Source organism: Haplochromis burtoni, unplaced genomic scaffold, assembly GCF_018398535.1.
Source record: "Haplochromis burtoni strain Fernald_Lab_line unplaced genomic scaffold, NCSU_Asbu1 Contig_86, whole genome shotgun sequence".
NCBI lineage: Eukaryota > Metazoa > Chordata > Actinopteri > Cichliformes > Cichlidae > Haplochromis > Haplochromis burtoni.
In genome coordinates this window covers 728,402-755,023 of record NW_024582447.1, presented here as the reverse complement: position 1 = coordinate 755,023, position 26,622 = coordinate 728,402, and the positions used below count along the sequence as shown (strand labels likewise).

The following is a 26,622-nucleotide window of genomic DNA, read 5'->3' as shown; positions in this document are numbered from 1 at the left end:
TTTAGGATTTAAAACTTCTTATAATTTTTTAAAATTGGTCTTGAGCACCACTTTTTTTTGCTTTCTGAAGGTCTTTCAAAGTTTTTCTTTGGAGATTGGTTGCTTTTCCATTTTCAGTCCAGTCTGTTTACCTGACTATTTTCAGAGGAATTCATTTATTTTTGAATGCATAAATCATTCAAGCATAAAAAGGCACCAAATTCAAGGGATGAACCAGTGATTTGTCTACACATAACAGACAATTTAGCAAAGAACCAATTTTAAATTATCTTTAGGCACTGTTGCAAAAACACATAATTTCCCATTTCTTCAGTTTATCTAGGGAAAATATACCCCAACACTTGCACCAACAAGGTGATTCCCAAAGAGCTATTAGCCAACACCTGGGCATATGTCAACATGATGTGCAGTGTGCCATTAAGAAATCTGAGGAAACTTGACAAATGGAGAATGAAAGATGAGTGGCTGGTTTACACAAACTATTTACACAGATGAACAGTAACAGTCTCAAAGACCTGATACATGAGCTGAGAGATGCATCTGGATTTTTGTTTGATTCACCTACTATTCAGTAAAGCATCATCAGAAATGGTCTTAGTGAAAGACTGGCTGTCAACAAGCCATTTTTAAGAAAAAGAAATAGATATACATATAGTCAGAGATATACCAGATCACACAACAACTGGACTGAATATCAGTAGCAACAGGTCTAATGAATCCAAATTATATGATGAATTCAAGTGCGATAGCTTTGGTTGAAACTGTCATTAATATGTACAGGGGAGGTCAGAAGAGAGGTGCAACAGTAGAGGTAGAGGTTGAACAGTGAGTGTGTGCAGCCTTTGTAAAACATGGTGGAGGCTCCGTTATGTTTGGGACTGTATTTCTTCTTGGGAATGTAATAAAAAAAGATTTTGATTCAATATTCAGTACCACCTGGAAACGGTCTAATCTGCAACATCTTCATTTTTCAGCATGACAGTGATCCCATACACTGTCAATGTAGTATGATTGGTTAGAAAAACACACAATAGAACACCAGCAGTCTCCCCAGAGCCTGGACTTTAACATTACTGAAACAATGTGGGATCATCTTGGCAGAGAACAATAAAAGGCTAAAGGTGGTCGAACTAAATATTGACTTTGCAGCTTATTCAAATTGAAGAAACATTCTTTTTCTTATATAATGTTTTAATGTATGTTATCAATTACCTGGCTTGAGACTTTTGCACAGCACTTTAAAAATTGTAATGTTTCAAAAGGCAGAATGAATTTAACAGTCCGATAAATAATAAGGATTTTGACAACCTCGGGACATTTTTCATCTCCTTTATTCAGTTCTTGTTCATATTCTTTAATTTGTTCTTATAATTTTGGGAGATGTGGTTATATGCCATCTTACTAAAAGTAATATACCCCATTCACCTTTAGAATTAGAAATTGAGCATTTCTTTTCAGGGGTTAAAATATAAAACTACAGACTGAAAAGTAATTAGAAGTTTTCCCCCAGTAAAACCACAGTGTGAGACTTAGTCTGAGGAAAGCTTCAGCACTCAGGAGAGACTTGGGTAACAGAGAAGTGAAAGGCATTGATGAGAAACCCTTTTGGACTCCTGCTGATCAATTATGATCAATTTGTGCCAAGAGCAACTAAAACGTGGTACCTTACTGATTACTGATTGCACTTTAAGGCACCCATAATTAGACTTCCAACTGAAGGGACATAAAAGACTGGATTGTTTTGTGTCCTCTGTTGTGTGTGTATTGAGGTAGAAAGGTTTGGGTCCTATTTGCTCAGATTAGATGCCAGTCTTTCAGATTTTTTTTCTTCAGTTGTTTCAGGCCTAATGAGACAAATAAGAAGGATCTTGAAATTTGTCTTAATGGTTGAACTTAGTTTTTGGCAACAGCTCGTGATTTTAGAGTCATGAAAAGCTCTGAATGAACGTCTTATTCCAGATTGCCTTCATTTTATTTTATGGTTTTTCTTCAGCATCCCTCCTGCTGACTTTATCGAGGCTGTTACCCAGGAGGGATCAGGATGAGTGGCAGCTGCTTGGCCTTGAACTTGATCAGGTAACAGTGAGCAGTGCAGCAAACAGTCAAAGGAGCTTGCAAAGAAAAGCGTCTGGACTTCTTTAAGTTGCTTGAAGACGTTTCACCTCTCATCCAAGAAGCTTCTTCAGTTCTAAGGTCAAATGGTGGAGAGTCCCAGATATAAACCTAGTGGGAGAATATCCCCCCACAGACGGACAAAAAGACCCCCTGAAGATCCTCTAATTGCCTGAGCCAAGGTGTAAAAGCGGGTGTGGGTCCCAATCAGCCAGGGTTTCGGGTGAGCTCATTGTGAAACCTGGCCCCACCTTATCATGCGAATTCCTGAGGTCAGATGGCCCAGGATGTGAGTGGGCGTTAAGGCGTCTGGGAAGAGATCTCAAAACTGGATTATAGATGGCAGAAAGTTGGTGTCGTAAACCACCGCCTCTATTCAAAGATGGTCGCTCACAGTGGACATAGATGGCTTCTTTCACTCTTTCAAACCATCTGTCCTCTCTGTCCAAAATGTGAACATTGGCATCCTCGAAAGAGTGTCCTTTATCCTTAAGATGCAGATGGACAGCTGAGTCTTGTCCTGTGGAGGTGGCTCTTCTATGTTGTGCCATGCAAACACATTGCTGTACATGTCTTTTTGCAAGGCAAAATAAGAACTACAATAAATCATTGTGCCTTTAAATATACATAGCTTCACATGCCCGAGGCTTCTTCTGCCAGCATTATGGATTTTGTCAGGAAGAAAATCTTTATTCAATAGTCTGTGTTAGAAAATGTGTCAGATTATTTGAGATGAGTCACACAGGGGAAAGGCTGAAGAGATTCTGCTCTTTAGGTATCATAGGAGACTATTGTTGTGTTAGCTCAGATCTTTTCCTCTGTCTGGCTGCTTTCCTCCCACTCCGCTCTCTATGTGTGCCAAAAAAAGGATGCTGGTTACTAATGGATAGAAGCAGAAGACGAGGTGTGGGTGTGTGTGTGTACTATAACAACCAAATTAATCTCGATATGTGGCACGTGAATGGACTTCACTTTTCTAAACCAAAAGCACAACTAGGGGCTTTCCAGCTAGAAGGAGTTGAGTTATTGCATCGACAAGCATAAAAAGCTTTAATATATTCACCACTAAAGAAAGCGATGTTGACCTGCCGCCATGCATGAATAGTAAAATGGAGGATGAGTGAATATTTGCAGTGAAGAGTTGGGTTTCACCTGCATCTGTGGCAAATAGAAATGATGGTTTCAGTCAGTGAGCATTGTGGGCTATTTAACTATTCTGTCTGTCAGTTCTGGTATTTGTTTATCCCGGTGCCTGCGGCTATCAACTCTCATCAGCACCTGCACAATTTTGCTTTCTGCCACGTGTCACAGATTGGTCTTGTTTAACCTTCAATCACCTTGTGACGAGCACCTCGATATGGAGCGAGTTTTAGGCTTTTAGAAACACAGGCTTAAGAAATAAATGAGCAAATGTGAGCTTTCACCTGTCTAAAAAATGTCAGAATAGCTTTTTAAACACATCATCTAGCAAACTCATTGCAGAGTTACTGAGGATTTAAACCAGACGGACCAATTAGCAGCAAAGCTGAAAGTGATGAAAGAACTGACTGTCTGTGCTTGAGCATGCTCAGGGAATCAGTTTGTTAACTTGGAGCCAGTGAAGCATTAAATCACTGCTAACAGAACATCGGTTTGTGTTGTGGCTCAGTGCGTTCACTTTTTACTTCAGGGCTCAAGCGGAGCAGCACAAAAGCAGCTTTCTTCATTAAAGATTTGCACTTTAATAACCCCTCTGTGTCTGGGCCATTTTCGGTTGTCGCACATTAGTTTTCTTTCAGGCTAGAAAGGTGTTATACTTGTTATATCTTGATGATGCAAGGCCACGGCAAGGTGCGACACGCCTCGAAAGACAGCATCATTCTCCCGTTACCATGGTGACAAGACAGCAATAACTAGTACCAGGAGCAGATGGCAACAAGTCATTCCTCTCCAATTGCTGTTTTCCCTTCATTCTCTTGCTCCTCTCTGGTGCCTCAATCGTCGTCCTCTGCTTGTAAACTCATCCTTCTGGTCCATCAGGATCTTCCACAGCCTTAATGATTGATAATGAGAGGCTTCTGTTGCTATGGTGATAAAGGTAACACTAATTAATTTAGTTAACATGTCTACACACTGGCTCACGTCTGAGCAGATGGCAAATTCCAAAAATATCCTCGCTAAGTTTCGGCCTCCTGCAGACCACAGTTGGTGTTTATGGGTTTATAATATGTCAGATAACTGCTGTTTATGTAGCCACAACAATTTGTTGCATCGATGCATCAATACAGGGATGCTGTTACGTACTTCTAACATGCAAGAAATATGTAGACTACCAGTGTTTAAAGGTTCTCGTTCTGGCTTATGTGGCTGGAAGTTAAATAATGCAGCATGCTACTTTGTTGCATCTCATGCATTGGAATCTTTTGATGGACTGAATTAAGTGTACATGGTATATCTGAAATGTATGAGGGTTCTTTAAGAAAAAGATTGGAGACTAAGGGAAATATTGCAAAAAAAAATTCAAGATAGTTGGCTTTCCACTTGGGGTTGAATGAACAGTGTGATGAGAGAGGCTGAAAGAGAAATGAGAAAAGCTTTCACTTTATATATATATGTACAAAAATAGTCTAATCACACTCGTTTCTGCAGAGAGGAAAGTTGATGTAACACTGGTGCAAGACAGTTTTATGAAGAATGCACATTATGTCCCTCAGGAATAGTGGACGATTGAGTAAGATGGAGACGGCCTAACCATTTAAGATGACGATTAATGAGTCTAGCTTAAAGTGGAATCAGGAAGAAGGAAGGAATATCTTTTAAGCCATCCTGTAGGATCCTTGCAACTAATATATAACAGGAAAATGACCCCCTGCCTTTAAACAACCATTGATTTGCCAGAGAACAGTTTTTGGATGGTTTTCAATATCATCAACTCTATGAGTTTGCTATCACTTGACTCTTTAATATCTGATTTATGGAGCTCCTATTAAAGCTAGATGGTTTCTGTAACCTTTTTCCTATTTGAAATTCTGGGGTAGGTTTTGCACATGCTTAAAAGCAAAAACTGAAAGTGTTTGAAGTTCTGCCAACACTCCCAAGGGCGAGGCTATAGAGCAGTTAGCCCGTGTAGTGCCAGGAAAATGCACGGTGTGCTGCCAGTCAGCGGGAGACAGATCGTCTCTACACCACCTTTCATGTAATTGGTATATTTGAAAAAGAGAAATGCACTCTCCATTTCCACCAGCTACCTCAGATTCCTGCAGGGGCACTCTGCAGAAAGCATAGTTTTTCCTCCTTGGTTCGCTGAGAAAAATAAAGCAATGAAGTACACCTGGACCATGGTGTATTAAAATGTACAGTTTTGCAGGTTGTGAGGCTTATGCAAGTTTTGACAATATAATACATAGGTACAAAGGGGTAATCTATGCATTGCTCTATATATCATAGCTTTTTATTTCTCCACACTAATTGCACAGGTTGACAGGACATTTTCAGATACCACTGCTGATCCTAAAACTACAAGACTCCTTAAATTGATTTGATATTTATGTGACAAAATAAACATCGGATCTCATTCTGCTGAAGCCACACCTGCATAGGTAGTTGGCAGCATTTACCTTCTTTAAAATGCACAAAAGCAACTTGGAGTCTTATTTGGGTTACTGAAAATGATATATGACGTCTAAAAACATGCAAATGCAAAAGGACACACTGGTGGTCCTTTTGCAACGGTGTTTTGAACCCATGAGTACAGCAGCACTTGCTGAGCTACCTAAGGGCTTCATTGAGGGCTTCATTGAGACAAGATTCCCAAGTTTATCTAGTGGCACCCATGCCGAAAAGAGAAGAAAAGAAATGAGGAGCCAAGCCACTGAGGTGAGCGTCTGATTTTTATCTTTCACCTTTTGCCTTGCCGATCCAATTAAATAAGCCACTCATCCCCAGAGGCAAGATGCAGGTCGCTCCTTTGTGAGTTATCACTGTGGTATATGGAGAAGTTTGGAAGGCAGAGAAGAGAATTAGCCAAGTTATCACACACACATCTAGTCACTCCCCCGCCAGCCTGCCATACAGTGACAAGTTGGCCAAAGCTGTCATAATGACAGAGTCCAGCAAACATGGAGCATTAAAAAACCCACAAAAAACATAACAGTGACAACCAGAAATCGACTTGAAATGAAAACACATTATGTATCAAATACTTGGACTCTAATTTCCTGATGTGACAAGGTGCTGCATAGTCTGCAGTTCAATTGGTTCATCGTGTACACAGAGTTATTTGCACAGAGTTACTGCATGATAATAAGGAAAATTTAATTAGAGCGCCTCTAATATTAGTAAAATTGTCATTTTGTAGCAATATCCAAACAAGAATAGCACCTGTTCATTATACCTTTAGGCATTTTGTTTAATCAATACAAAGAAACTAAATGGAAACATTTAATTTTGCATTTTTGAGCCTTGATTTAGAATTATTAAATATAAAACAGCACAGATTATTTCCGATTAGCTAACGCTCCTGCTCCCAACACAGAATACTGCATTTTTATACTCAAACAAAGGACATGTTTTAGCATATAAGCTGTGATTAATTTCAGCATTATACTATGGTAATAGTGTGTTAATATGTAAAAACAACTAAACTTACATTACCTTATTATTGCAATGTTACTAACACATCAGTGTGACTAGGTTAGAAATGTTTATTTCTAAATATCACACAGAAATGACCATTTAATTGCTCAAGGGTTACCATATACTACTAAGTGGTTTGTAAATTTTAGTCTAATAGCACCAAACTAAAAACCAAGGTTGGCTATTACTTGGTTATTGGTTTGTTAATAATATAGTAATTAAATTTTATTATAATAATAATAATTTTATATAGCACTTTTCAAGGCACCCAAAGCGCTTTACAATGCCACTATTCATTCACTCTCGCATTCACACACTGGTGGAGGCAACTACAGTTGTAGCCACAGCTGCCCTGGGGCAGACTGACAGAAGCGAGGCTGCCATATCGCGCCATCGGCCCCTCTGGCCAACCCCAGTAGGCAAGTAGGGTAAAGTGTCTTGCCCAAGGACATAACGACCAGGACAGAGAGCCCAGGGATCGAACCGGCGACATTCCGGTTACAGATGCGATTCCCAACCCCCTGAGCCACGGTCGCCCCCTCATTACATAGTCATTGTCTCATTATTTTTATCTCACAATTACCAAGCATATAGCGCCATTATTGTGTCATTTATTTGTAATTTCTAGGTAAAAATGTACGTCCCTCACATTTCCTCCACTCAGTTTTCATTGTTACTTGTTGTATGTTTACACCATCACTTACAGGCTGTAATCCAACAGGGGACCAGATGTTATATTAAGAAGTAATATTACATCATTTACATGTTAAGAACAACTATGTATGTGTATGCACTATATACTATATGTAAAAGATCAATATATAGTATGTAGAATGGCAGGTCTACTGTACTGCAATAGGTTTATGATTGAGCTCACTTGACTCCCACCTGGTTGGATCTCCAGCCTAATGATCCATTATGTCAAAAGAGCCGCCTGAAAGACATCAGACAAGAAAGACATCAGACAAGAAAGAAGTGGGCAGTCACATGTGTTATTACCCAGGCAACTGTGTTTAGAGTTTATAATTCAACATTCATTTCTTTCAAAGTGTGCCATCTGAGAGTTTGAATGAAAAGATCTGTATCAAAACCTGAACGAGGACTTCTTTAATCAGATTTTAGACTCTGTTGATGGACTTTTCTTCATTTTGTGTCTGCGTGCTGAGAATTCAGATTAAATCATTTCAGCCTTGAGTGGATTTTAAATTAAATGATCTACACTCACTCTAAACTGCGCTGCTGTGACATGTAATAATTCCTCATCTATGTGGTTTGGAGACGGGAAAGCTCTCAGTGTAGGACTAAACTTCACGGAGATTAGAAATCAGACCCTCATATTACGTGGCTCATGAAAAATACTCTTTTCCCTGTAGATGCATAATTATTAGAATTAAGACTTGACTGCAGTGAAATTCAAACTTTCCCTGTCCAAACACAGACTAGGACTACACTTTGGATATCAAGATGAATTATTAAAGACGGGAGCTATAAAAAGCCATAGAAACCAGAAAATATTAAGCTTTTTAAAATACCTTTGACATATTGTTGTACGAGCATGGTAGCATGCTAATGTTAGCATAAAACAGAAAACACCATCCTGCAAACGTCTAAATCACAGAGCACACATTCAGATCCTCAGATCCATAATGTCTAATCTTAAGTTAGAGCACCCAGCAGCAGATCAGATACCAGATGAGATCAGAGTTGGGGGGAAAAAAAATCTCCTTGAAATCAATGGAAAACTCCTTCACTTTAATAAAGCACGTACAAGCCCGAGACATTTCATTAGAAGCTGCAACTGATGTGAATCTGGTTGGCCGATGTTTTGAAGGAAATCGCACCTCTGCTGTAATGTTAACCTGGCCTCGTTGGAGGTTTGAAAATAAACACAGCATCTGAACTGAAGCGCGGGATATGAGACTGGAGACCTCTCACAGATTCTATCAGATGTGAGGAGAGTTATCAATTTCTTCATCACACTTACCTGTGTCAGAGTGCTGTTTGCAGTATGATTATGTCCTTGTTTCAGGATTGATTGGGTGTAAGAAGAAACGACAGATTACCATCTTCCAATTGTGAAACATGGACTTCTTGCTTATTTGCATTCATGTATGTATCTCTTGTGCTTTCATCGTCTAGACACAAACCCACACATATTTGAAACCAGAAACATCTGCTCAAGATTATATTTTTATTAAAAAAAAAGATGGCTTTCCCCTTGTTGTTAGTCATTTTTGGTTTCTTTCTCTTCATTTTTATCCTGAACAGGATACTGGTTGCATCTCATAGCCTACTTGTGCATGTAGAGAGATAAACACTGAAGATAATTAGAAAGACAGAGCTGTCGAATACCCCTGATGCTTCCTTGGCCACCATTTTCAAGACCTTTATTGCTTATCTAATAATCTCAGAGAGGTAAAACTCATAATTAGGCCCTCAGACTAAGTCATATACTGCATGGGAAGGAAAATACCATTCCCTGCCCTTGGGAAGGATAAGGGAAGATTATGGACAGCAATAAGTGGACTAAGAATAGAACGGCACATTATTATGTATGACAGGTAGATGCTGTGTATGGAAAGTCAATCAATATAATTTGAAAATGGGGAAAGGGTTCCTCCCTTAGGCAACATAAAAGGAGGAGAATAACTAAGCACATTTTCTCAATACTGCGCTTAACTACAAATTTGAAGTACTTTGGTGGATATTTCTCTTTTATCACGCTTTACTGCATATCCCAAGTCCAAGTTCTTATAGGGATAATGATTCTCGCACACGCACACACGCACACGCACACACACACACACACACACACACACACACACACACACACACACACACACACACACACACATCTATCTATCTTTCTTCCATATTATTTCCATATTTCTTTAAGATACGTAAAAATTTATGACATTGAACTTCTGTTCTCTCAACAGTGCAATTTTTTTGACGTTTGGATAAAGTATAGTGCAATATTCTTCCATCAGTGTCCTCTGGCTTGCTTTCAAAATACGTTGTGGCTGATTGTTTGCTTTTTTGCTTTTTATCTCGTTTGCATCGTGTGTTTTTCTTTGTATGTGAGGTTGATTTTCAGACCTGGTGAAACGAAAATAACAACATTTATTCTTGTTCTTACATTTTTTTCCCTTCTGTGCAGTAGAAATTTCACATTGTGTTGTTCCTTCATATTATTTGGCTAAAAGTAATGTTCAGCCCAAATGTCATAAGGAGTTCTGTATAAAAGCTCTTGCAATAAATGCTTTATTATATTTAGCAAAATAAATCTGTGGTTAACACGAGTATTAATATTAAATAAGTCTACTATAATAAAATTAATAATTAACGCCAAAATTGGACATTTCAGATATACCCTTACTTTTAATATTTCAAATACACGGCCTAGTTATGTACCTAAGCCTTAACTGTTTCTCCCTGTCTGTGGGGCTCGTGCGTAATGGATACCTTTGAGAGAAGACGTATATACTTCAGGTATGTCCAATTTCCAAAAATCAAGATGAAGAATCATGTGTACAAGAATCATGTGTCTCCATCACCCTTGAATAATTTATTATTGCGTGAAAAACAAACAAACAAGATATCCGTAGACATAGGTTCGTTTGTTTTCTTTCTTGTTTTCTTCCTTTGTTTTAAATGAATCGCAGAGACCTCATTCATCGCTTGACATAAAGTTAGACATTTGCAAACTAAAGTCAGCCAGCCAGCTAATGTGACTACTGTACAACTATTGCACTTCTCTCCCACGGGGTCAGATTGGTGCACGCATTCTCCCTCAGAAGGTGGGAGGAGCATGCAGCACTGGGACGCTTCACGATGCAGCAGTCCCGTCAAAACCTTCAGGTCCACCATCAGCAGCTAGACCACGAGTACACCTGTGGTATCACTTTCATTAGCACGTTGCTTGGATTAAAGGAAAGAAAGCAGAAAAAAGCAAACCTGTGAAATATGGTCGAAGTCACTTGGGAGCAGAACGACTGGGCGACATAGGTAAGGCAGTTCATTTAAGTAAGAGGTTTTTGTTTTTTATTTAAAAAAAAAAGATGAAGATTGTGTTTAAATGAATGTCTTTTCTCATTTTCTGCGTGCTCGTGCGTAATGGATACCTTTGGGAGAAGACGCATACGGTTCAGGTGCGTCAGTTTCCAAAAATAAACAGGAAAACAGTAAATCACCCCCAAATATATACATGCATATGCATTTATATTTATATTTAAAGTCAAGCTCAGTGTATTTAAAAAAAAATCTCGTACAGATATATTTTTAAAACTAAAAATCTAAAAGCGCTATGTAGATCTTTTTGTGTAGGATCCTCTTAATTGTGAACGAATCTTAACGTGGTTTTCTTTTTTCAAAAATCAACTTTTAACTAGTGTCCTTTTTCTAGATGGAAGATGTCGCTTCTCCACGAAGCGAGAGCTCTTTATATCAGCTGCTTTGTATTTTGCAGGACAAAAGGGGTCTTCCTCGAAATTACGATGCATCTCACAGCTGTGGTCTTAATTCTCTCCGTGACAAACATCGTCAAAGGTAATCTTAGATTTCGATCAGCCGAGGCAGCTGACAGCGACACAAAGAGATTTGAGTCAGTTCATGAAAAAAGAAAAAAAGAAACAACCCCAACTCCTTTTCTCCCTGCGTGGAAATAGAAGACCAGGGATTTAATATTTTATTGTTGTGAATCTTTCGTGTGTGTTTTTTATTTTGTGATGCCAACATGCTGATGTCTTCCTTTCTCAAAGGTTGGGAATGCAGCACAGGGTGCAGCACAGAAAATGGGTTTTGTGAGAAGCCCGGGAAGTGCAGGTACTGAACGACCTCAGATTTCTGTGTAGATTCTATTTTACCTCAGGAGAAGCAAATGGCTTTTGGAGAAATACAATAACAATTCAGCCAAGTGAATCTCTGTGCTTGCATTATGTGTAAGTCAGCTGCCAAGTCTGTTCTTTGTTTAAACAGTAAAAAGCATTGTTATCCCGACAGATAATTTAAAAGGTTTCCTCATGTTTTTGTTTCTGGCAAAACCTTCTGAATCTACTCTTTAGCCAAAATGACTGTACCCTGTTGCTGTGGGTATTTAGAAAGATTAACCAATTACAGCAATCGTAAATCGCAGCATTTGATGTCACTTTAATTGTAAAAACATGCAGATAATATCGGACCAAGAGCAGGACTGCGAAGCTCATTGGGTGGTGTATTAATAGTTCAGATTTAATGCCTTTATTTAACCTCATTCAGGTGCAAACCAGGGTGGCAAGGAGACAACTGTGACCACTGTGTACCCTTCCCTGGCTGTCTGCACGGCACATGTGAGAAGGCATGGCAGTGTATCTGTGAGGAGGGCTGGGTGGGCAGCCTTTGTGACCAAGGTAAGTGTCATTAGGCTCCCCAGGCACTCCTATCTCAATCTGCCCCCAATACTGATATACAAGAGGTCAGGGTGAGTCACAGAGCTCTAGAGATACATGGGTCCAGAGAGATCAGGCTGGTCTCTATAATATAGTTAACTGTATTTTTCCCAAGGGCATAGTCGGAGCATAAATAATCTGACTATGGAAATCTGCCAACAACAAGGAAAGCTGAAACCCCTAATAAAACTGCCAACATCCTCATGATAAACTACCTTCCCTTGTGCCATTGAATAACGCATGCGTTATTAATTTATGAAAATACCCCGATGAAAATGTTATTGTTAAAGTCACATTAACATTTAATTAGATGCCCTATTTTAGTTTAAGGATTTTGATTATAATCATAGTATCTATAGTGGCCATTATCACACAAAAGGACTTGGAGACCCTGGAGCAAAGGAAGAAACAAAGGAAGAAACAAAGGAAGAAACAAAGGAAGAAACAAAGGAAGAAGAAGAGAGATTTTTTTCTGGCTTCCAGCTCAGTGTGACCTCTTTATCAGCACGCATAGTGCATCTTTTATTCTGTTGGAGCATATGAGCCACTTGCCTGTGTAACGCAGTTGGTTATGTTCTCAGTTTTGTTCTTGGTGACAAGATGCTGTGGTGGGGAGTGTAGTGTGAGAGTGGAAACAAAGACGAGAGGAAAAATCAGCCACAGAGACACAGGGAGAGAGAGAGAACCTACAAGATCTAAAAACAGCATACTTATTAGTATTTTTTTTCCTTTCTCTTTTTACCACAGATATTCGCTTGTGTTCATCCAGGCCTTGTGCTATTAATGCCACTTGCATAGAGACCGGAGAGGGACGACACCTGTGTGTCTGCCCCCCTGGCTTCTCTGGAGAAAACTGCCACCGGAGGAGAGGACTTTGTCTTACAAATGGGTACAAAAAACTTTTATTTGAGTTCATAAGCAGGGGAATACTTATTTTCAGTCTTATCCCCTATGTTCCCTCAAATATTTTATGGTTATTTTTTCCTAATTGCTCTATTGCTATTTAGTATGCGTGTAGGTAGGTATATCAGCCCTCAGACTATACTATACAATGTACAATACTATACAATAGAGCAACAAATCGTAAACATAACATAACAGTCACACCTTTTACCTCCTCGGCTGTAAAAGGGTGATGGGATATTATTATCACAACACTGGCTGGGTAGGTGAACATGTCAACTCTAGAACGAGGCGACATAGGATTTTCAAATTCGTAGTAGTAGGAGCCTGAGGGGAAGCACCGGCGGCCGCCAGTATTTTTATATCTGTCAGAAGTGTCATGGGAACGGGTTTGCAGTGAACAGAGTGTGGCTCTAGATGCAGGACTCAGCAGATTGTCGTAACTCAAAATCACAGCTTCATTTTAACGCTGACAAAAGGGCAAAAGAAACAAAAAACACAAACTGAGCTAAGCAGGAATAAACTGACTTGAGGCTACACAGGCAGACAACGAGTCACACACCATGAGGGAGGCAGTGAGTGGAAACACCTGGGGGAACACAGCTGAATAGAATCTAACTGACGAGACGGGGGATGCAAAACATGACGCGGGTGAGATGAAGAACTGTCGAGATAAAACAGGAAGTGATAAACAGAGAGACCGGGACTAACTTGCCAGAACAAACAGGGAAACCAGACAACAATGGAGACAAAACACTGAGGGACCAGAAAGACACGGGGACATGACTGGGAAAACAGAAAGGAAAAATAGAGAAACCTAAAAATCCCCAAACTTAAAAGCCCTGGTCCAAAACCCAGGAACCGTGACAAAAAGTGGCTTATTTGCAAACACTGGCTGTATATAATAGATCATCATAACCTTTTTGAAGCCTTGCCTTTAGCTTTCGGCTATTGCCAGCTTGTTTTTTTTAAACCAGATGTGATGCAAGAGGTGGAACAAACTGCACACTCATACATTAAATGACTTGCCAATCAAAAGAGAGCCACAGACTAAAGCTTGCACTGATTTATCATCAGTTCCACTTTAAATGGGAACATAATGTACAACTTAAAGTTTATGCTGGACTAAATAACACTTGAAAATATTGATTAACACTATGAATCCATAAGAAACGTATTTACTCAGGGCCATGAATAAAGTCAGTCCTTGACTTATATGTAATCAGAGCACTTCTTCCAATCAGAGCAACTGGCCCTCTTGAAGAGTAGAGATAATGCATATTGTGTTGGCTTAAGTTTAAGATCTAGATGCTATGCCCATATTCTGTATCAAATGTCCTTCTCCACTAACTTTAAACTGTTCTAACAGCCATGAAGTAAATTGCAGCCAAATACCCCAGTGTCACATTCATACCATGCTTTGTACTCATTTGATCTTTGTTGTTTTTTTGCATGATGGAATCATGCTTTACTTTCAACCAGCAATTGTAAAACACTGCAATGTGTAAGATGATGAGGCTCACTTAGCCAAAACAAACACAAATTGTTTGCTTTGGGCAAACAATTCCCCTTCATGTCAAATCCAAGACAGCTCGGTTGTATAAAGAAAGAATTTCAGTAAATTTGTAGCCCTGCAGCTATGTTTATTGTGCTCCTCCCTATAGTAGCTGACTGTGTGTACCAGGGCAGCATCATAAGCTGCATCCCACTTCAGAGGCTTCATCCTTTAAAGTCAAATTTTCAAGATCAAATACACCATAATTGCTTGTCACATTTCGGATACTCCATCACTCAGAATGTGACCAGTAATCCGCTCGTCCTTTGGCAGCTGGAGAACACAACTGATGCGCACTTAACATCCGTCTGTATCAAAGATGAATTTCAAGGCCTTTGGCAGATCGTTCAGAAATATCATATTACCGTAGCACAAGGGTCATCACTCGTTGATATGATTGTTCCAAAGGCCTAAATATTTGGACAGTTACATTTTGATGCTTTGTTGTGCGCTGTTCAGCACCATAAGTTTAAAATGAAACAACTGATCTGATTCATTAATCTCTTAAGTCTGAGCTTTCATTTCAATGGATTTATTTCACTGTCTGTGAGTGTGTGTTGTCTCAGTGTTAGTCCAAGCACAACAGAGCTCACGCGTGGCTCGCAGCTGATTGCGAGTTGACTTTTAGATTTAGGTGGAGTTGAATGTCAATATACAAAGAGGGGAAGAGGCGGGGGTCAAAAAGATGACAGCAACAAAGCAGGCTTCTATCATAGAGATATCAGTGGTTCTCCAAAATCAGTTGGATAACAACAGGTGTGCACGAAAATGCACAGGCTGGAAATCATTTGCATAATGATGAAATCCGCGATTGCTTTCATGACAGCTGGCTGTACCGAAGCCCTGGGAGAGCATCGCCAGGAAAAGAGCATCTACTCATGTCTGTCGGGGGCCTCATTACCTGCAAAAAATAGTAACTGTTGTAGACCGACTCAAAATCAATCAGAGTTTTGTCATTTTTAATGTAATATCCAATATTATCGATATATAAGATTCAACTTCTGATTGGAAAATATGCTGCAAAGAGCCCTGCCATGTTAACACAGAACTTAAATTTGAACTTAGAGATAAGTTTCTCAGGTTAATCACATCTATTTGCTTTTACCACTACTTAAGCTGTTAGAGTCACATTCCTAAAAACGTTCCACTTTTACTGGCTTATGAGCAACATTTGAGTATTAATCTGGTCATCCGTTCAATGGTAGGTGATGCTTTTAAACACAAACCCTGCCTGGACATTTGAGATAATATCACAACAAAAACAGCCTTGCATCCCGTGCCTGCACACAGATGGGTTGCAGACAGAATTGGTCCCTGAAGGAATCTTCCTCCTGCCTGTCAAATGAATATAAAAGACTCTCTGGGGATTCAGTTGTCTGACACAGCCCTCCACACTCTGAACCACAGCATGTATTTTCCTCTGTCAGGCAGCCTTGTTGTTGACTTGAAATACACCTAAAACTCAATAGCTTACATAACATCGATAGAGAATTGTCAGCTCTCCTCTTATTTTCAAAAATAATTACCCATCCATTCATTTTCTTAATCGCTTATCCAATCCAGCCTTGGATAAGCTCCTCGCAGGTTGGGAGGCATCACTGTGCTGCCCTCAACAGCAAATCCATCTCCACATCTTATGTCATACAGCTAAGTGCATTGCTTGGACTTCTCTCAGTGGTTAATAATGCTATATCCAGGATTATTTTTTTGGCTTTGTTTCTGGTTAAAAAAAATAATCATTTAATCCCAACAGTGAGACAACTGAACCTTGACTTGTATTCTGGGGGAATTCATCTCAATTAGAAACCCTGCACGAGGTTTCATTAATCAGCTCCTCTGCGAGGCACCAGAGGCTTCTAAAAAAGGATGGCGCTATTATTCTTTTGACTCACTGAGGCACAGTGTTAGAGACTTGTGTAATTACATGAAATACTCCTACAGATATTGATTACTTTTTATCCCAGGTTCTCATCATGCACTTTGTGAAGCATGGTTACATCGATCAGATCTGCTGCTTATACGGCTGCGAGACGATTAGCAGATGCAGCGCTGAGGCGTCATCATGATACTCGTACAGATTTTTAATTTGCACAAAATAAGCCATTAGTGCTGAGAGAAATGACCGAAATCAATATCACAGTATTAATAAGCATTACGTGCAGTAGCAATTACAAGTTTTGACTTCGATTGATTCAGTAATTTTGCAGTTGTGTCTCAGTTTCAGCCTTTTGTTTGTGAAGGTCTGATGCTTTTTTTTTTGTCTAAATTGTCTAATAAACTGTGTGTTTTTGTAAAAAGACAGGAGCTTGGTCAAAATAAGCAGTTTCAAAAGGTGTGTTGGGTTTTTATCAATACGGCCTCATCTTTGCCCTTTTATTTTCCTGAAGAACAAGAAAATAATCATGAGTGTAACCCCCAGATTAATAAATAAATAATTGCTAGTAGCAGTTCATATTCATCACAGTGTTAGAGTCATTACTCAAAAAAAGTAATGTATTATACATTTCTCACTTCTTCAAAAACAAGTTATAAAACTTTCCTACTCTCTAGAAAGTAATTAGCTTGACTACTAGTTTATTACCTCGGTATTTATCTGCCATATTTGTCTTAAATCCACAGAAATGTGCATATCTGGAAATGCTGTGATCAACTCTATCATTTTCATCCTGCACAAACTGAGGTCAGGCAATTGTTATGCAATTGTGCACGACAGAGCAGGACGGAAGCAATAAAATGTTTGATAAGGAACTGCATTGTTATTTAGAAATGTAGTTAACACATAAAGCGCACACAGCAGGCAACAGCATTTTCCTTACTTTGAATTTCATGTTTGTCGGAAGGAGCTGTTGCGTTTAACAACAACACTAATTTTGCTCATTGTTAATTACACTTTCCTTGAACTTTTACATTTTATGTAACATCAAATGCATCAAATCCTTAAATGAAAGGACAACCATGTGTGTACAATAAACGTTTATTCCAGCTTTGTGAAAACTCATATTTCTGGTAATTCAGTGAGATTTTTTTGTAGCTTTAAGATTAGAGGAATTTTCTCCCCTGTTGAGGAATATTGATTCCTTTATTATTCCTGTAAATTTGCCATTAACATCTCTACCTTGAAATCGACACATATGATTAAACCAATTTCCCCCTGCTTATTGCTGTTTTATAACCACAGGCTAAAGCATGCACTGTACTGCTCTAAATTTATGTAAATCACAGGACACTCTGTTTTCCTTTATGTCTCTTATGTCCTGTCCTCCAGCTCTCCTTGCCAGAACGGAGGCACATGTATGGATGCCGAGGGCTCAGCAGCCTTTTCTTCCTGCTTATGTCCCCCTGGATTTTCCGGAGACTTCTGTGAGATCGGCATTGACAGCTGCCAGCCTAACCCTTGCCTCAACGGTGGCAACTGTACAAACCATGGCCTGACTTTCACATGTGTCTGTCCACACGGCTTCACTGGTTTCACTTGTAATGACACCACCAGCCTCTCTCCCTGCGCCGGGCGGCCCTGTGCCAACGAGGGCACCTGTGTCGGTCAACCTGATGGAACCTTCCGGTGCATTTGCCAGAAATGGTTTACAGGTCCCACATGCTCCCTGCTGCACAGACCAAGAAACAGATCCAAGCCGGTTGCTGCCAAGCCTGTGGACAGAGTGTTTGCTCTGACTCCACAGCACTACTCCCTCCCCGCTCATGCCTTCCACAAATTGCTGAGACCACCTGAGAGAGATCTGCTCAAGATCACCCTGAAGGAGACGGTTCACTCGTCCGGTGTCCTCGTTACGCATGGTCAGCTTGTCTGCTTCAGCTTGCTAGCACTGCTCACCTGCCTGGTCATCTTGGGCACTACAGGCATTGTGTTTTTTGGCCGCTGTGAGACGTGGCTGGCGAATGCCAAGTACAGCCAGCTTGTCCGGCAGCAAAGGGAGCACCTGCTGAGAGAAGCTGGCAGCACAAGCCAGGAAGAGGCGGAACACTCAGTAAACATCATCCTGCCAGAGAAGATTAGACTCACCAGCTTTGGGAGGCACTACACCTCCATCTGATAATATCATCTCGTCCTCACCCACACTCCCCCTGGAAGAAGTCGAATGTGAATGTGTAAAAATAGCAGCGATTAAAAAGCTATGACTGTCGTGCAGTTGTGTTTAAAGTGTGTATAACCGAGAGCTGGTGGGCTATCCCGGTACATGTTTGAATGTAAAGTCTGCTGGACCAAATGGATATACATGACGCTGGTTTGTAAATGTATTTTTAATCCAAAATTACCATTAAAATGTATAATTATGTAAAACATGTTCTCTCACATAGCATGTTGTTAAAAATATGTCATTGCGTGGCCTCTTTCTATTTACTTCTTTCTCATGAGTTGATCTAATTAGGAAGTGGGGTTAATTAAGAAAATGAAAAATATATTTGAATTCATAATAGTCGGTACAAAGTGACTGAGCTGCTGACTTTTAGTTTGTACTTTCATGAGCACCATCAGAGCTGCAATCTCTCATTTCAAAGATAAGCAAATAAGACGTCATCGTTTATTGTAGCCCAAACCTCCTTCATACAGCATGTTGTGAATTTCCAGATTCTTTATAAATGCAAAAATACATATTGTGAGTGTTTTCAGTGCAAATAACACGTGGCTATAGATCGTGTTACATGCCACCCAAACAGCTGTGCAAATCCTGCAGGGATGAACTCTACAGAAAATGTTGTTTTTAATGTAATAAATGTATTTCAGATGTCTAAAAAGGTAATTTACTTTTTCATATACCACACAGCTGCTACCCACTGCATCATATCAGACATTAATTTGAAAGGTAAGTATAGATGTCGAGTCTGATATAATGACATTATTTGTTTTGCTAACTCGTTTTCACCTATTTATATCAATGATTAATCCCTGGTCGTTCTAAAACTCGTGTTCCATGAGCTTTTATAAGATTTTCCACTAGTGCGTCTTACTGTCAGTGTTATTATGCATCAATGAGCTCTGAAATTGGTACTGCAACACCTGTTTCAGTGTTATTAGTTTGCTTCATGCATGAGATGGCCATCCACTCTAAATGGAGGAAACGTGATTCCCATGAAAACCTAATATATGTCAAAATATGGAAAATACACGTCTGTTACACAGGAAATATGCAGACTGATGTGAATAGTACTGTGTGTAAAGCATCACTGCTGATATGAGGATTGCTGGGATTTCAAGGTTAAAGATTCTGTCGCTTTCTCAGTAAGTCCCCTTCAGCCTCCTTATTGTTTATCATAACTCTCTAATTGGTTGGTTATCTACATTTCATTTTCTGACATGCAGAAGTAAAACATAATGATGTACAAGTGGTTTATCTAGCAGGAGGTTGCAATTACAGTCATTTAGGACTTGTATTATTCTGAGATAATTCACTGTTGTACTTTGAAAACGTTTGCTTGTCTATCGCTTTTAATAAAATATGCCACAATGTGTCCGCCTAACTAAAATGCTTGCAGTGTCACATGCTTGTACACAAAGGTGACTTTAGTCTTGTATTTGACTTGATTTCCACCTTAGTTGGTCATTGGTCTTGATTTTATTGCTTTTAGCTGCTGTTTTCTTCACACAACAGACAGTTGGAGACAAGATCAGATCCTCCCCAAGGCTCATACAGTGCGTCAGCTGTTTAACAGTGCAAAGTCCAACTGATACACATGCTGCGAGTGCACCACCACCACCTGTTCTAAAATCATACAAACATCTGCTCTCCTGCTCTGATCTCCTTCATAAATTTTTCCCCAAGGCCGTCTTGATGGTTCTCAGCAGAGTGATAATAAAGGCTCTGTCCACACGCCTCCACTGGCTGTAAAGGTTTCAGATAACAGTCTGTGTCTCCATCTTCTGGTACAGTTATACATTACTCCTCTACGGCACCATTCTAGACAGCCATGTCAAATCTGGCAGGTCAACCCCTCGTAAAAGCCTAAAATGTTCTACAAATTGTAATAAAGATGTTTTTATAAGTTCTTTTTTATGATACATTGTTTCTCTTTTTAGATCTTTGGATTTGATCATGTGTTTGCTATTTTTTATACTATCAACCATGGCTGGAAAAGATAGCAAGTGCAGTGTATGTTGGAGACTGTAGCAAAGGACAGTAAACAGGACAAAGACAGTTTCAAATTGTTTCAGTCAAATTGTGTTTATGTGCCCGGTTAGTTTAAGGTGAAATTACAGTTTCTTCAAACTGTGTGTTAATGAGAATAATAAGTTAGTAGTAGAGTAGTAGATCCTGCCTCTCTTGTTTCATGTCGAGTTCATTTTGACTTAATTTTGATATAATAGTGTAACTCTCAATTTGCATTTATTACCATTTTAAAGAATAGAAGCAGAACAGATAGCAGGAAAGTGCCAGGCTGAAGTGATTGTAGTGACTAGAAGCTTGTTCCAAGTTTCAACCTCTCAAACTTGCTGTTTGATCCACCGTGTGTACATTTCAGACTGTAAACTATAAACAGTGTATAAAACTATAAACAGCGTATAACCGGATGAAGTTTTCCTAATCTAATGTCTGCAATTCAATCCAGTTTTATTCACATAACATACATTTACAACAAGACTCATCAAGGAGATTTATATTATAAAATAAAGACCCTATAATATTAGAATACTCAAGAATCAGACTACTCCCTAGAGCAAGCACTTTGTGACAGTGGGAAGGAAAAACTGATTTTTAACAGGAAGAACCCTCCAGCAGAACCAGGCTGAGGGAGGAGCGGCCATCTGCAGCTACTGACTGGGGGTGGGGGGAGATTGAACAATAGTGATGTATAAACATATGAAGAGTGAAAGAAGAAAGGCTTAGCATGATGGGAAGCCACAGAAATCTAAGTTTACTGCAGCATAACGAAGTATAACATGCTAACAATGAGGTCATTAAGATATGACGAGGCCCGACTACTCATGATTTTGTAGGTGAGGAGAAATTGTGAATTTGACAGGTGCAACAAAACCAAGAGCAGGGAGTGTGCAGATTTTTATGGAGCACTTCTACATTCCTAAATTGTCCCCAGAAAAGGCCCAAAGAGGTGCGTAAGTGAAAACACTTGTATAAGTGGAGAATAATTGTGCACAGGCTTTAACATCTAAATATTTAAAACAGTTTCCTCTAACTGCCATCGTGGGCCAGAGACATGGCAAATTTCCTTTGAACATTAAAAGCTCATCACATAGAACTTTATTATAACATCTAAAGAATCCAGCACTAAACATTCAATTAAAGCGTTGTTCATTTCAATATCAGAATGATAAACACATCGTCAGTTCTTCAAGTAGGACTGACATTTCTTTAACAATATAGTCGGAGGCTTTCTGTTTTCCATTAAGGCTCTCCAACATCAAAATAAGAGTTCAGCTGTGTTCCACTCACTGTGCTTCAGTCTGATGCAGCTCTAAAAAAAAGCTATGCAGTCACCAAGTATGGCCACAGGGTGTCATCCATCTAAAGAAAGACGAAAGGCTATAGCCACAAGCTGGACACCGAGTGCAGCATTTCAATGCACTGAGAACACTGCATTTTGCTTTCATCAGTTAATTATAAGTTATACACAGTTTTTATACATCTGGAAACAAGACAGCTGCCACTATATCATTTAAATCTATACAAAACCATTATTTTTTAAATGTTTTGCTTGATTAGTATTTTAATATTTCCTATATATAATATATATTTGTAATGTATGGAAACTGCATACTTGGTAAGATTGTAAAAATATGTAGGTTATGTTTTGCAGCTTCCATTCCGCTGCTCTTGTTCTGCACAATAATGCAAGCCATCACAAGACTCGGGGATGAGTGCTGCCTGTCCCACATAACAGATCATTTTCCACTTTGTTGCCAGGCCATTTCAGTTCACGATTGGGGTGACAATCAGTGTTTTTTCCAAGTTACACCCAGCCATTTTTCACTGCTGACTGAGCTTCATTGGAAAATGTTTCAGGGACTCCTGCTGTGTTCCTGCATATCCCTCATCTGACACACACACTCACACAAACACACACATACTAAACCTATCCTTAAACAGAAAATTGAAATATCTTTTAGCATCTGTACTGCAAAAATAAAACATGAAACGAGTTCATGTTAATAATGCAACACTTCTTATTTCCATATAGTGCCTCTATTTGTGTGTTTCACTTCAGAATTTGGATTTCTTTTTGACCATTATAAACTAGATGGTTTAAAAGCTGGTTAAGTAGTAACACGCTAGTTTCCCTGAAACCTTTTTGTGTGTGCTGAGGCCCCCCTCGCTCCCCACCACCAGACATTCATTTGTGGAGTTATGACCCTGGGGAGAGAGGGGCCCTCACCTTCAAAGCTGACCAGGGAAGCAGAAAAAAACCACCTCAGCAGACCCAGTCTGCTCCCTTCAAGTCATAAAACAAAACAGAGCAGCAAAAGTTAAATCTCACCACTTAGCCGGAGACCCTTAACCCTTTGTTCCTGTCTGCCTCTCCGCAGAGAGATGAGACTCAGCATATGGAAAATCACACATGGAAAGAATCCAAATCTAAAGCATTCCAGTTGGGGTCTCTTTTGAGGGGTGCACACTGGATACACTGAAAGTTATATTTCACTCAGGCAGGTACCCCTCTGTCAGCTGTCAGCTCCGCATAAATACTGTGTGTTTGTGTGTTAAATGTGTTCCAGATGAGCCGTAAAGTCAGGTCACTGGTAAGCCTCTGTAGTCAGACCAGCAACATATTCTTTAACAGTGCTGGAGTTAATTCTCCTCTCTGTTACTCTGGCGCCAAATGTTTTGGGCTTGTGAGTTCCTAAAACAAAAAGATGTCTGCTATAAACTATTGTCAGGTCAACCAAGGTGGGTTCCATTTTATCTGTGCAATATTTATGCTCTTGTGATGCTCAACAACATTTTTTTAGTACATTTCTTTATTATGGGAGACTAATGTGGGGTGAGCCTGTCAGTTGGCTGCTGAGTGTGTAATCCTGGGACCACAGACACTGAAAAAGGTCTGGTGGCCAGATACTTTAAACTGCAAGGGCATTGTCTGTTTTACTGCCGTGTGTTGGATAAAAGAGAAATCAGAGGGATGTAGTTTTCCTGAACCATAACAAAAGCCTCCTTTCATTTCCATCAACTCCACCCACTTATCTCACAGACCAAGTGATATTTAGAGCAAACTCTGATTCATTTCAAAGCAGTGATTCATAAGAACCGTTTTCTGACAAAGGAAAAAAAAAAAAACCCACTTTGACAACAAAGAGCATCCTTGTGTCGTCAATACATTTACATTTCTAAAAGCTTGTTGTGTTGTGTCTACAGTGATTTGTGCCCTGGTTGTGACTTTGCCTCCTTGCTGGAGGTAAGGACTCTGTATCCCAAAGCTGACTATGAATAATAACGACACAGGGAACCAAATCATCTGACAAGATGTTGCTCCATGTAAGGGCTGTGTCACAGTTATTATCTGGTTTCCTGAGTCATCTGTGTCCAAGCCATTGCCCACTGTTGTGTCTTCATTGCGTTGTGACCTGTGTCTGAAGCATCAGAAGAGCTCTTTCTTCAGCTTTATACTTTTTACGTTGCATGGCTGAATTAAATCACATTAGATCATTACAAATCATTATGCATGTTTTTAGACCGGGTGATGCCACGGCATTGATATTCAGTATTAGCTGCAGACGTCTGACGTTTTGAAGGACTGTGTTCTGCTGTGGGATTGGTTTGCTAACCCTGAAAACATTAGTGTATTTAGACCCTTGCAGGTGGAAGTATCACTTAGCATAATAGGATAAACTCTGATGATCCTCATTTAATTGTAAGAGGTCAAAGGTTTAGGAAGGTGGGGGTGTGGAGAACAATGGATTTTTTCTCTCTCTCTCTTTTTTTCCTAGAGCCATCCCACCATAACCAACTGTATAGTTTAAGTGGTTGACCACTAATTACAGATGCAATATTTCACCATTTTTGCAAAGAGAAAACTTGCTTGCAGCAAATGGCTGATTTCAGAGAAAAAATATTGAAATTGATTCAATTTAAACAAAATTACAGTTATGCTCTTGAGAAAGATTTAATCTAAAACATCTTTCAGATGAGCAATCGTCTTTCACTTCTACGAGACCGAATGGCAGTTAAATCTGTACACAGCATGCTTCATTGTAAAAACAAAATATAAAGCCACACACACACACGCGCGCGCGCATGCCATAACCCTGGCTTGCATGCAGCACCAATAATTTAACTTGTCCACTTTAAGTATTGTGCTTACAACAAATAAATAAACAAAAAAAGCCCAAAAGAAGGAGTAAACCAAAGAATTTATTGGATACAATAAAATGCCATCCATAAAACGGAACATTTACAAAGTCTTTTTGCGCCACGCAAGGCAGAGAGAACCATCTTCACTCTGCCCACTAGTATGGAAAACATCAATATCGGTTCTCTGGATTTATCCCATTTAAAAACCGAACTTCATAACAATACTGGTGAGCAAAGTGATGCGCACATCTCTAAGTCCCGAGTGGGGGAAAAAAAATCATAGAGGCGCATTTCCACGAGGAGAAAAAAGAACGTATACAGACATATACAAAGTGCATGTGTTCGGCACCAAAGTCCAAACAAACTAACCTTTTGTAGGTGGGTCCTAAGAGGATGTATAGATGTCCAGTATTAAAGGAAGGAGGACACCCTATACAGCACCTTTCTTTAATTCAGTCCCTTGTGAAAAAATAAATACACTTAAACCATTAATGAAAATCTATCTAAGGGTAGTTACAATACTGAAAAAATGCAGCATATGTTATTTTATTTTTAAGTAGCAGCTCTAAAAGTGTGAAAATTAATCTACACGTGTATAACTTGGTTATTGGATCTGTCCAGCCCGTCTCTATATCGATTCAGCCAGTCTCTGAGCTCTGAGATCCGATACCCCTCAGGTCCTCTACCACCCTGGTAAACTATCTTTCCCTCCTGCAGGATATAAAGTCTGTCAAAATAAGCTCCGTATGCAGCGTTGGAGGAGTTTTCCATGCTGTCAACCACGACCAGGCTGCCGGGCACTTCCAGATGCATCAGCTGCGCAGCGTTCAGCCTGTCCTCCAGACACCGGTGTTTGGGGATCTGATATGGCGCGTCGGTGCTCATCCAGCCGTCGGAGGGGTGTGCTTCCTCGATGTATACAACTAAAGAGTCTGCTATGTCTGCATTGTCCCTCACAACCTCCTGGAAAGCCTTCAGACGTGCCATGAACGGTGGTCAGGTGCAGCTGCCAAAATTGAGGATAAGCGGTCTCTTGTCCTGTGCGTAGTCGAGGATACGGCTGCGCCGCTGATCCTCCAGCTGGACAACTTCGGTGTTGGGCGCTACCTGTCCAAGATGCGCTGCTTTCAGGAAGTCCAGTTTGTGTCCGTGCCAGACTGCCTTAAGGGACTCAAGGCTGAAGAGCCGATTGGAGTCCGATATACACAGAGGAGGATCAATGGCATCGCCCTCCTGCTCCTTCATCCTGAAGAACACTCTTTTTCTTATGCATAAAAAGTCAAGCAGCCAAAACATGACAGCTGCCACCAAAAAACGAGGCAACAGGACTAAACAAACTATTGCATTTTTAATAGTTTTAAGAGTATTCATTATCACCTCTAATAACAACCCGATTTGTCTAGCGTTATGCCACGATCTTGTGGGTTGAAGTTGGGTTACTTGCAACTTCCCCTCTTTTTATAGCACTGGCAGATTTGAATGAATCACACCCCGCCTCCAAACCGGGGTCGAGGCCTCACATGGCGGGGATTACCTTCTGTCAATTCCGCAGCTTGTAGTCACAGCCAAAAGCCAACGGTGCTGGATAGGGTGCACCAAAGCGCTGCGTTATGGGCAGTCTCTCATATATAATTTGTTTTTGTTTTTAATCATCAGAATATCAAAAGAGATGTTAAAAGCAAGTCTGGCTGCATGAAGTTAGGTACAACTGTGGGAGAAATATAAGGATATGCAAAATCATTAATGTGACATT

General features: G+C 39.8%; 2 protein-coding genes across 3 annotated transcripts; one reads left to right on the top strand and one right to left on the bottom strand.

Moving 5' to 3' along the window:
• Positions 1–10,509: 10,509 nt before the first annotated feature.
• On the top strand, positions 10,510–20,085 carry LOC102313444 (protein delta homolog 1). 2 transcript variants are annotated; one of them, XM_005925696.3, is made up of 7 exons: positions 10,510–10,734; positions 10,860–10,877; positions 11,195–11,274; positions 11,487–11,550; positions 11,983–12,113; positions 12,900–13,041; positions 17,876–20,085. In XM_005925696.3, the coding sequence occupies exons 3-7, from the start codon at positions 11,223–11,225 to the stop codon at positions 18,660–18,662; spliced, it is 1,176 nt and encodes a 391-aa protein (XP_005925758.1). In that variant the 5' UTR covers positions 10,510–10,734; positions 10,860–10,877; positions 11,195–11,222; the 3' UTR covers positions 18,663–20,085. The 2 variants fall into 2 exon arrangements, with proteins under 2 accessions (XP_005925758.1, XP_005925757.1); XM_005925695.3 differs by having other exon boundaries at positions 10,511–10,734; positions 10,863–10,877.
• A 4,824-nt stretch (positions 20,086–24,909) lies between these two features.
• dio3a (iodothyronine deiodinase 3a) lies at positions 24,910–26,312 on the bottom strand. The gene has a single exon (XM_014334642.2). The coding sequence runs from the start codon at positions 26,238–26,240 to the stop codon at positions 25,455–25,457; it is 786 nt and encodes a 261-aa protein (XP_014190128.1). The 5' UTR covers positions 26,241–26,312; the 3' UTR covers positions 24,910–25,454.
• Positions 26,313–26,622: the final 310 nt, after the last annotated feature.